Genomic DNA, 12104 nt, shown 5'->3' on the forward strand with positions numbered 1-12104 from the left:
AGCTGGGGCCCTGTCATCCTGCGCTAAGTGACCTTCCCACAGTCAAGCCCTGCATGCCTGTCTGTCACTCTGTCTGACCCTGAGAGACGAACAGTGACAACACCTGACCCCGAGACAAAACATCACCATCTGACGTTATCTGTCCTCATTATTAATCTGTCAGCTTTACGGGGAATAGAAGCCAAGTACATATTGTCTTTTTTATTCGAATAAAAGTCAGACCGTTTATGAAAGCAGGAAGATATTCCTCTTTGTTGCCCCCTCCCCACACTTTAGGATATTTTGTAGATTGGCTGCACTACAGTTTATGTTTCAACAAGACTTTGATCGTACAATATAAGAAAGCGGTTTCGAAGCATCTCTGGATGATTGATTTTGCTCACATTGTTATTAGATCTTCAGAACGAGGATAAGGAAGTGGCTCGGCTCACACTGTGATTACACTTCTGCATACTTTGGATGCCTTCCAGCCACAAGGTGCACAAGAGGCAATTCAAGGAGATGCAGAGGAAGAGCGGGAATAAAGTATTTTGGAAACAGATTCGAATAAACACCCCAGAGGAACTTCAAAACGGGAAAGTTCGAGCCAAGAGTGAATGTAATCTTATAAAAACAAGTCAGTTTTAATTGGAACACAATCAGGACAAGACAGTAGTGGAAAACATCTGGGAAAAGATGAAAAGAGTTCCTGGGATTTTACACTTGATGTTTCTTCTGTGTCTTGCAACACAGATGAAGAAATATTTTATACTTTGAGTTGTCTAAACTTAATCTAATGTAATCTCTTATGTTGCAAAAGGGACATTGACATAGGCAGCACGTGGACATTGAAGTAACAAATTGTAGCTGCTTCTATTGCACTCTTTTTATGTGTGTCTTTTTACAAGTGTAGCCACATGGCCTGAGCAAACTACAAGAAAAAAGCCTGTCACCATAAATCATGTAGTTGTGACATTTATAGACTAACAACACATATGCATTACATACTGAGCGTGAGATCTGATTCACTGCACGCGCGTGTTCGTCAGCTCTTAATAAACTGAAACAAAATAATATAAACACATTCCTGAGGGAAGAGCGGTGGATAAGCAAGAGTGAGCTGAGTGTAGGAATGAATAGCCCAGCAGGTCTGAGTGCTCCCTGTTCACGGAGAAGCTCGAAGACACACACATCTTTGACACATTGCGTGCACATAACAAAGAAACAGAATCATGTGTGCGTACAGTGCGGAACAGAAGTGCTGTCCAAAACACGTACATGCCGTTCAAGAGCACTCACACAAACAAACACTCCAGACACACATGATTTATCCCAGGCAGCCTTCATGTTTGAGGCTGCTTTGTCTCTTTTTTTTTTTTTTTTTTTTTAACACAGCCATTAGTTGTTTTTAAACCTGCATATTTTCTGCTGATTACAGCAAATGGACTCCAATACGGAGGGAGCGTGGGGAAGAGGGCTGGACATGTGGTTGCTATTTGTGTGGAATGGTGCATGTGGTGGAGGCAGAGAGGAGAGAGTGGTGAATCTAAGGTCTTCAGTGGAGATGCAGTCCCTCCTGCCTATATATATATGTGTGTGTGTGTGTGTGTGTGTGTGTATTTGGTGTGTGGACCGGTTTGTATGAACTCGCATGTGTGTGAAAGAGGGAAAGAGAGAGAGGGCAAAGGGTGAAGGTCATCGTGCTTTAGGCGAAGGAGATCGGATCTCTTGTGTGAGGTGGTGAAAGTGTGAAAGGTCAAAATGTGTTTGGGTCTTGCAGGAGTTTACCGGAGAGCGGGGACAAAACATGTGTGCTTAAGAGAGGAATCAACTGAGAAAAAAGAAGTGTGTTAGCTGTAGCGTCACCAGTAGATCAGACCGGGTCACCGCGACAGGCAGCAGTGAGGTTAGATCAAGTGTGATTGAATCGAATTACTTGCAAGTTTGATTGCTTGTATTACCATATCAGCAGTGTGTGAGAGTGCTGATGCAGGAAAACTGCAGGACTCTTGTCTTAAAATAAATGGTACTGCCACGCTAAACACTGCTACAATGTAATCTCATGTGTAAACCCTGTACAACATTACAGTATTAATTCTTGAAAAGGAGCTGAGGAGGGTTAATGTGTATTTTTACAAAAACATCAGCTTTTCTATTAAAGGCAAGTCAAAGCATGTTATTATTGTTATTATTATAATGTACTGAGGAGACTTACATAGGTAGGGTCTTAGTGACTTACACATGAAGGGCTTGACACTGCTGTGGATGTGCTTATGCTGCTTGAGGCCCGAAGACGTTGCGAACGTCTTGCCACAGTCAGAGCAGGCATGGGCACGCGCCCCAACGTGCTGCGAGCGAATGTGCCTCTGTAGGTTACTGGGGTCTGTGAAAACCTGCTGGGGGAAGCAACCACACAGATACAACGGGGGAGTTACTAACTGCCTCTGAAAGTGACACAAAAAAAAAACAGACATGTGGATGAACACGAAAAAACAAATGCTCATTTGTCAAACAGTCCCTTCACAAGTCATCACTTTACCTTTGAGCAGTTTTCACATTCGTAGTGTTTGCCACTTTCGTGCGACATCTGATGTCGGATTAGGTTTGATTTCCAGTTGAAGGCCTTGGGACACTGGTCACACTTATACTCCCTCTCCTCAGAGTGGGACAGAGTGTGGGCCTCCATGCTGCAGCAAAAACGCAGATAATGAACCAACAATCAGGATTCATCAGCTCATGGAGAGATTTGTTTTGTGTCATATGGTTAAGTCACTACCAGCTGTCTACATGCATATATCTCCCTAAACAGATTATGTGATTTAATACGTCTGCTATCCACTTACCTCTGAATATCGGGGAAAACCTGGTCACACTCCTTACACTCATGTAGTCCATGGGACATGTGGAGGGGTCGCAGGTCTTGAGGTTCTTGGGCCTTCAGATCATTGTCCCCTCCTGGACACATGAGAGAGGCTGTAAGCAATTCACACAGCAAGACAACTGTTTGGTTTACCTTGAACTGGAGGAAATGTTGTATGAGTGTCCTGATAGCTGAATGATTGAATGATACAGTATCACATGGCTTCAGTATCCTTGGTTCAGATCTTGCTGGGTCAAATATACCTGTACTGTCCAGGTAAAGGTCAAAAAGTCCATGTCTTGATGCATGTTTGCAGTCTTTGACTTGTTTCATAACTTAGAACATATTTGCATTGCTGCAGGCACTGGCTAGTTACTGAGTCCACTCTCATGCATTTACATTCAATCACTTTTTACTGCTCAAAAGGCAACAGAATCAAGTCTGAATATATTCTTTACTACATTAACTGTTGCGTACCCGTGGTCATTTTCCCGGTGGTAAAAAAAAATAAAAAAAAAAATAGATCTTTCACATTTTTCATATATTATTAATGTACTTTCAACAAATTAAACACAATTTATGTCAATTTGCAGACCCATCTTTCCTCAGTGTATTCCTCTGTGATGTCATTTTTAGCGACTCCAGTGGGAAACAAAGCTTTCACATCATTAGTGTCAAGTTTTTTTCCTGTTCAGCTACGCTATCCTTCTCATCATTCTTCACAATGCATTGTTTACAATGACATGGCAAAAGAAAACCTATTTAAAATGATCAAGTCAAACCTGGGTTAAGGAAGGAGGAGGGGGGCATCCCGCACGGCTGCTTCTGGTGGTCCAGCAGCTGGCTGCGGGACTCAAAGTGCTGGTCACAATCCTCACAGCGGTACTGCCTCTCCTCTGCGTGACGGAAGGGAGAATAATTAGCATACAGTGCACTTAAGTAAGGTGTATGTGTTGATACATCTTGACGATGGACAGACAGTGTGCGGTGCCTGTACCATGAATATCAGGAGCCATTGTGTCACATGAATAGTCTTCAGCCTTCATGAAAAGTAACAGCTCTTGACCGGGAAAAATCTCTCTGGTGACTTTGTAAAAGATCTGCAACACAGACAACATTTTGGTGATTTAAACTGTGACAAAGGTCACACAAAACTTGGACAGATCCACATATTTTGCCGTCCTTTTGGTGTCCAGTAAAGCTGTTGCAGCTGTTTTGATTTTGATGGTATTTTATTTTTTCTCCCATTCCGCATCACAAGGCGAGCCACGCTACCAAATTCTTAAACCAGCAGAGGTCACTCAGGGTAGCTCTTGGTACTGTTCAAAAATACACGCACATGCAAATTACCCCAGTTATGTGCATGATTGTCATATCATCATCACCACCATGCACACACACGCACGCACACACAAACACGCACACACAAACACACACACACACGCACGCACACGCAAACACACACACACACACACACACACGCACGCACGCACACACACACGCACACACACACACACACACACACACACACAGAGGAGACATAAACATGAAAATACACACTCATTAACTTGTAATTAATCATCATGTAAGACATCCATCTTCATGAATAGAAAATGAAAGCACAAACAACCCTACTTCAGAATAAATACACTGTCTCATAAATTCTGCGCGCACAGTAAAGCTTGCAGTGGCCAGGAAGTGGTAAATGAATGTGTGGAGAGCGATCTGACCGGTCTGACAGGGCGCAAAACAAGCAAGTTGTTCAAATAAAAACATTCTGTTAATTGAGCATTTCAGTGAGACCACTTCTAGGTGTTCATTAAATACACTACTCCACCTATATCCACTTATTTCTAATGCATAAACAGCTATGCTTTAGCTTTTATTGCATCCATTTCATTGACGGCAAACACAGATTAAGAAAGCATACCCCTGCTATACATACATGTGTGTATTTGGAGGGGGGGGGGGTGTTATTAAAGAATCAGCTGAGAGACCCTGGGACTGCGGTGCTTCCCATGGACACACAATAGCCTTTCTCTGTGAAACAATCAGACATGAGATTATTTTTGGCTTGCTTTGGAGGTTTCACATATTTACCTTCCTTTGCTGTGTCAACGTGACAATGATGATGGAGGAATTTATTAGAAATGCGACTGGGGTTAGGGGGGGGGGGGGTGTACTTCTTCTGGGAAGGCACGGGTCACAGGTACGAAGGGAATTCCTGAATGGAACTGCGACAACACCAGAGCCACCATGGCTCCACAGAGGGTAACAATGAATATTTTGGTCACAATGAAGATGCAGGCGATTCTATAATTGTTTGTGTCATTGTTCTTACTTCTGGCAAACGATGTAATGCTAAGTGTGACACTACTGAGTTACTGGAGTAAAGGGAGCTCATGTCAGTCTAGCCAAGGCAGAGCTGTTGCATGTCAATAACTGAGGAGTGATTGGTGCTCAGTAACTGATGTAGTTTTGTGGTAGCATAAAAGTATGATTTAGGACATTAAAAAACTGTAAGCTTCCAAGAAAATCAGAGGGAGGGCAACAGGCACTGCACGTCTGACTCCCATTACAGAGCTAAACCAGAATCATTACAGTTATCCAGACCAGGAGAGACTTATTACATATTAACCACCAAAAATATCATTTTTTGCAGCATTTGATTAAACTTTTCATTTGTCTTCATTTAAACAGGAAGGTATGTATACGCAGGCCAACTTTTTTACTGGTATGTCAAAGAGAAATACAGCCCAGGTCAGCAACAGCAGAGCTGCACCCGTATTGTTTCTAAAAAAGAATAAAGGGAATTCAGCCGTGAGGGTCCCAACAAGGGCTCTGATCCCTGACATACACAACTTTAACCTCCATCCATACTATAAACACACGCACGCGCCAAGGTGGATTGTCCTTCATAGATGCGCGCACAGACAAACACAAACACGCCGTCACCCCTGTAAGGCCACAAAAATATTGTGATTCAGAAACAATCAGACAGCAGTTCAATCAGACATGCGAGTCTGCTGGAAATCCGCTCTGAGAGACTGATATCGAGGCTGAGGAAGGAGGCTCTTTGGAAAGCTACCAGCGAGCGGACTGAGGCCTCGCAACATAAAACTTAATGGACACTGTCAAGCTCATTTTGTTCGTAAAAAACAAGAGTACAAGTTAAAATGCCACAATAATAGTGGCTATGTAATTAAGGAACACATAGTTAGGAACACCCAGGTCAGTCTTTCAAACCAGCAGCAAACAACATCAAGAAATGCTTCTGGCTCTGAGTCCGACCTCTGACCTCTTTCTTTCAGGAATCAGTGTGCTCTTTACACCGAAAGATGTATTTTGGGGTTGCCTTAGCACACACAGACACATGCAGGCAACAAGATTGTGAACACGAGGGGAATTCCCCCAACAGCTCCACCCCCTCCCTGAGGATCGCCTCAGATAAACAGTGAGAAAACACACACAAACAAACAGGCAGCGACTCACCCCAGAGCAGGGGGCACCGTCTTTGATTCTTGGGGTCATCCCGAGCATGTCATGGTCATACTAATAAACACACGCCTGCCAGCGGTCTAACAGTGGCTTAAAATAATTCGGTAGATAAGATAGCCAGGGTGTCTGAGTTCACGCTGTGAAGAGCTGCTGTATCAGCATCAAGGCTATTTCTTACAATGCAGAAGACATAAGGGAATATTCCATGTGTTCTTTGGAAATATGGGATTTTTGCTCAATTTTCACATTCAAGAAAATGGTTTCATTCTCGTAAAAGATTTGCTGATGAGGTGTTTTCTGGATTCTGCATGAGTTTTATTTTCATCGATGTATGTTAGGTTAGCAAGCCACTACTTATCTTTCTCTCTCCCCGGTGCACCCTTTGTCAAAGGTTACAACCACAGGAGGATCACAGGCCATAATCGGACAACTTTGTTACCTTGACACTATTAGTCATTAGCAGAGTAAACACAGTCAGATTTTCCCCGGTCACTCCCTGCTGGCCGATTCCTCGCGCACACAGAGCTCATTCGACAGGTATGCCATTCGCTCACGCTGCACTGCCACAATGAACTCTCAGTCTGGGTGCTGGCCTCAGTGCAACAACTTCAAATGTCCAGCTACTTTAACACCTCAAAACTAGGGCAAAGAAAGATGCCGCAGGCCCACAATCCAGGCTCACAGTGAATGAGTTAAAGATGAACAACAGATATAAGAATAAACTTCCAAAACTCCCTACATTGTTTCATTTTTAGGCAAAGAAATTACAAAGTATCACAAAATTTGAGGAAAATGAGCACTTCATTGTTTAGTTGTGCTTTCTCAGCAGTTGCATAACAGTGACAGTGCATGCGCCGCGACCTCCTTGGAGCTATCAGGGTCATGCTACATGTACAGTATGTTTGGCAGTCGCCATCGCTTGGCTTGGAAACAAAACCATTTCGTGACTTAGATAGCAATAAAGAGTAGAGAGCACACAATGTGCAGCTGCTTCTAGCAAATTGGATGAACATGTAAGGAAGCCAGCATGGCTCTGTTCATGTTAGACTGAGCCAGCTGTGAGAGACCGGCCTTTTGAGGAGGGAGCACAAACTGGTCTGGTATCTCATGAGAGACATATCATTGATATCAGGCAGAAATTTAGCATCTCTAAAATGACTCTTTGGTCTTTCAGTCCTCTGAAGTTGTAATAAGTGACATGCAGTCCAGTGGAAAATGGAGGAAATGAATATATAAATTCATTCAGTGTTGGATATACAAGGTTTTAGCAGCCTTTACGTGTGCATGTTTAACTTTTTAAATGAGTCTCAACTGTTTTTACAATAAATTATTGTGTTTAAAAAATAAAAAAAAATAAAAAATAAAAAATTAACAAGCTTTAAGCTGTTATCTCAGTGAGTTACAATCACTTGATGATTCCAGTACATTTACATGGTGAGTAACCGTCAGTGTTTTGCTAATATGCCCCTGAGCCACTTCATCGCACTCAACACTGAGTGAGAATCAATAGAGCGGATGAGATTAACACTCATATCCTCCCGCACTGTCTTATGAAAGGCTCTTCAGGGCCTCGTTGGATGATGGTAATTACACTTTTAATCAATTTTCCTTTCAATTGAATTGGGAGAGAGGAGCGCAGTGGAGAGGTTTTAAGCACTAATTACTGCAATTATCTTAACGACAAAACATGCTGATCATGGACGGATCTGTGCGACGAGCTCAGACTGTGTTGTTCAGTGCATTAGCAAACAAATGAGGATATGAGGAGAGCTTAAGCATTGCGGCATGGATGGTCAAAGGCAGACATTAAACACAAACAGCAGGTTGCCGGCCACAGTTTAAAGATATTGTCATTTCATTATTATCTGTGTGTACTTTTAAATAATTGTATTAAATCAAAATGAAATAAAAACAAATGTGTTTAATATTAGGTCCTCTTCACAGAGCTGTTTTTATTTGTAAAGGACAGAATTCAAACCTGTCCCTTGCAGCACACTGAAGTAATTACAGAATTCGGTGTGACTCACAAACTGCGACACCTGCCATCTCCTTCCTCTCCAGTCTTTCCTGTTGCTTTCCACTCTGCAGTGTCAAATGCATAAAGCAATAAAACAGAAAGGTCATAAAAATAAAGGCTGTCCTTGTTAAATATCGTTAAAATACTGAATGTGCAGGTAATGCTTGTGTTAAAGAAAAACAAATATAAATATGACTTTAGTCCCATTAAATTTAAACAGCTGGACATACAGTGACACAATGTTTTTGAGTTCATTTAAGTCACAATAAAAATATCAGTTTTTCTTCCTCTTTGGAAAGAGAGAATCCTTCTGTTATATGTCAGATGTGTGACAAAATAAATATTCTGCAGCTAGATACGATTGCAGCTCATCCTTTCTCATGTCCTCTATCATTAAAACATTTGCAGAATCTTGTTTTATTAAGTTCTGTGGAGATGCTTTCACAACAGCTGATGAGAGAGAAATGAATTGAGAGAAAGGAAAAGGAGAAGTAGGATCCTGAATAGGCCTTTTCTCTCTGCTCACTCATTCCTTCCTCCCTCGCTGCCTTGTTCTCCTGAGATTGGTCATAAAGTTTTATGATAAACAGAACTGGGTCAGAAATAAGAGGACGGAGGCCAGTTTTACTCTCACACTGGAAGGGCTAAATTGGTGCTTGAAAAAGAACTAGGACCGCATAACGACTAACACACCTGGAAATTGCTGCCACTGTCGAACATTGTCTTAAAATAAATCATGTAACAAATGATCTCTTCTGAAGGAACAGCATGAGAAGATTTTTTTTTTTTTTTTTTTTATCCAAATCTGGTTTTGAGGTAGAATTTAACACCAGAAGAAATACGTGAGTCCTGGGCAGCTCGGTCAGGCTCGTCTGTGGAAATCTGGTGATGGGACACGTTTAGAGTGGAGAACGTGTAATATGTGGTTTCAGGCTGGGTTTAGACTCAGCACTTCTCTGTGGAATCAGGTACTGTGTGTTTTAACATTTCCAGTTCGGGATGAGGAGCACGGGGAGTCATCTGAACCGCAATGAACAATTCACAGTGCTGCAGAGTGTGTTTGCACACACACACACACACACACACACACACACACACACACACAAAGTAGTGTTAATGCATGTGTACGTGTAGAAACACACAGTCACTCACAGGTGTGTGCACACACTTTGGAGACACAATGAAACACTTGACACACTCACAACAAAGTCAGTGCACATAAACGTCTGTGCACACATGGACACAAAAAGCCCTCATGCACGGACACACACACACACACACACACACACACACACACACACACACACACACACACACACACACACACACACACACACACACACACACACACACACACACACACACACAGATGCACACAGACAATACCAAAAACCGACAGCGGCTTTACAAGACCACCCCATTTAGTCCATTCATTTAAAACATACAGACAGGCATTGTGAGACGCTACAGTGTGTTTTCAAAAACACCAATGTTGGCCGGAAGGCTTAAAGACAGCACATTGTGCCGTGTTGTGACAGTGTGTAATACTTAACAATCACCTCATCATAGCCATGTCCGTGACCTGTCGGAGCCTTACACAGCCACCCAAGCAGAACCACAGTGTTGACAGCGAGTCACACCTCGTGTAGCGGGAAAGCTCTCTGCTTGTTTGTCTCTCTGTCTTTTAAAGGAGAGCGGGGAAGTACTTTTAGAAGGCCTCTCTTCTGCTTTCTCTTCATGGAAAAAGTGTCAGCTATCGCATGTGTGAAAGAAGAGCAGGTTGGTTTCTGGGAAGATTTAAGTTGTTTCCCATAACATTTCCAAATTATTTTGGGCCAAAATGTAACTGTCTTCTGTATAAAACATATTCTGATTTAATTACATGGCAGCTGTATTTGGAGTATGTTCCTAATACTGAAATGTAGTTTTTGCTGAAATTTGAACGGACGACACTCAACAAGTAATTTAAGGTGGACCACCAGTGAGAAGTGATGACAAAACACGCAACCTAGATTATGTTTTTTATTCGGGTCAAGCGATGGTATGCTCCACACACGCGTCAAATAAAGTTTAGCCTCTTGTCTGGCCGCCCCACTGTGTGTTTCTGTGGAGGAGGAGCCCCTGGCTGTGGGATTACTGAGGTGAACAGGCCCCCATGTGTACAGCACGCACCTCTGTACAGCCAGGTGAGCAGCAAAAGGACTGGGACATTCCTGGCATATCTAAGAGTTTATATCGCAAGCGTGACTGGGAAGTGTGTGGAACCATCACGTCGGCCGGCCGCCTCTGATCCTGCCCTGTGGTCCTTGCACGGCAGAAGCCAGCACACAATTACAGAAGGAAAACACACACAGATAGCGAGGAGTCTCTGCGGTGCAGCGTGGGAGACGAGCTCTGTGTGTGTGTGTGTGTGTGTGTGTGTGTGTGTGTGTGTGTGTGTGTGTGTGTGTGTGTGTGTGTGTGTGTGTGTGTGTGTGTGTGTATGAAGTCAAGGCAGGGTGGGCCAGCCGCTCACGGGACTATCTGACTTAGATCACAAAAACACCTTTTTAACACAACAGCTCACAGACAGCACAGCCATCGGAAAATACAGAGAAGCTTTCTGGAATTGGGAGTTGTGCTTAAAAAATAAAAAAAAATAAAAAAAAAGGAGAGAGGGGAGGTGGTGGAGAAGGGGGAGCATAGCTTAAAAGCTTGATTCATGCTGCCAGACAGCAAGATTCAGAAGACACATCACTATTTGAGAGTTCAAAATCAAGTCATCCACATGTTTTTGTTCTCTCTCTCTCCCTTCTTTAGATCACATTCATCTTGCACTATGTCGAGGCTGCGTTGCCAAGTGGGCTGCATGAGAGTGTCGTGTCTCCACGTACCTGATCATCTATCTGGCACGCTGTCAGGTTATGCTGCTTGGCCGCAGGGGCAAACTGGATGTGCTTCAGCCAGCTCCCGATATCTGGTTTGCTGGCATCCACGCAGAATTTTACATGGCCTGACCCATCCAGGATCTGCAAAGAAAAGAGGGGGAGATCCGACTTTGATCAGTATCAGTCCAGGTTACTGTGTCCAAACACGGACTAACCACATACCTCCCACGGAGACATGAGACTGAAATGTTAGGAGCAGGTCTGTGGTGCAACACGCACGCGCGCACACACACACACACACACACACACACACACACACACACACACACACACACACGCGCACACACACACACACACACACACACACACACACACACACACACACACACACACACACACACACAGAGTAATCGTTTTAATAGTAATTTATAGGAAATGTATGTATTTTTTTATGACCACAAAATAACACATTAAATTGTTTTTGTTTTTTTTTATGTATTATGTATGTATGGTATTTTTTTTTTTTAAGCCTAAGGGAATTTTAAAAGAATTATGTCATTTGTCTTTCAGCAATAAAAATGGGAATCAGGCAACATTAATATGATTTTTGTGATGCTGTGTAACAACAATTAATAAATCTTTTTTAGGTCCTTCCAAAAATAAATAAATGAAATTGGAAAATATGAAGAAAAAAAAACTGCAGATATGTAATGCAGCAATTAAAACCTGATTTTCAGTTTCAGTTCTGACTGATGATGTATGATTTTGATTTACATAAAAAACAAACCAAAGCAAACAGCAAACAAAACGAATCTTAAAATGTGTCTCTATAATTATTCTGGATTAAAATTGATTTCAGCTGGCGTTTGATTTCGATTCTGAA

General features: G+C 42.5%; 1 protein-coding gene across 1 annotated transcript in view; it reads right to left on the reverse strand.

The window, feature by feature from the left end:
• The window catches only part of mecom (MDS1 and EVI1 complex locus), a 135510-nt gene that overhangs the window by 15549 nt on the left and 107857 nt on the right, over positions 1 to 12104 (reverse strand). The window contains exons 3-8 of the mRNA XM_069147873.1: positions 11228 to 11362; positions 3837 to 3939; positions 3622 to 3735; positions 2823 to 2934; positions 2519 to 2666; positions 2219 to 2375 (exon numbers count right to left, since the gene is read on the reverse strand). Coding sequence (XP_069003974.1) covers positions 2219 to 2375; positions 2519 to 2666; positions 2823 to 2934; positions 3622 to 3735; positions 3837 to 3939; positions 11228 to 11362 — 769 coding nt within the window. The remainder of the gene's footprint in view (positions 1 to 2218; positions 2376 to 2518; positions 2667 to 2822; positions 2935 to 3621; positions 3736 to 3836; positions 3940 to 11227; positions 11363 to 12104) is intronic.

Source organism: Embiotoca jacksoni, unplaced genomic scaffold, assembly GCF_022577435.1.
Source record: "Embiotoca jacksoni isolate LCO1_2020_lvr unplaced genomic scaffold, fEmbJac1.0.p SCAF_14, whole genome shotgun sequence".
NCBI lineage: Eukaryota > Metazoa > Chordata > Actinopteri > Embiotocidae > Embiotoca > Embiotoca jacksoni.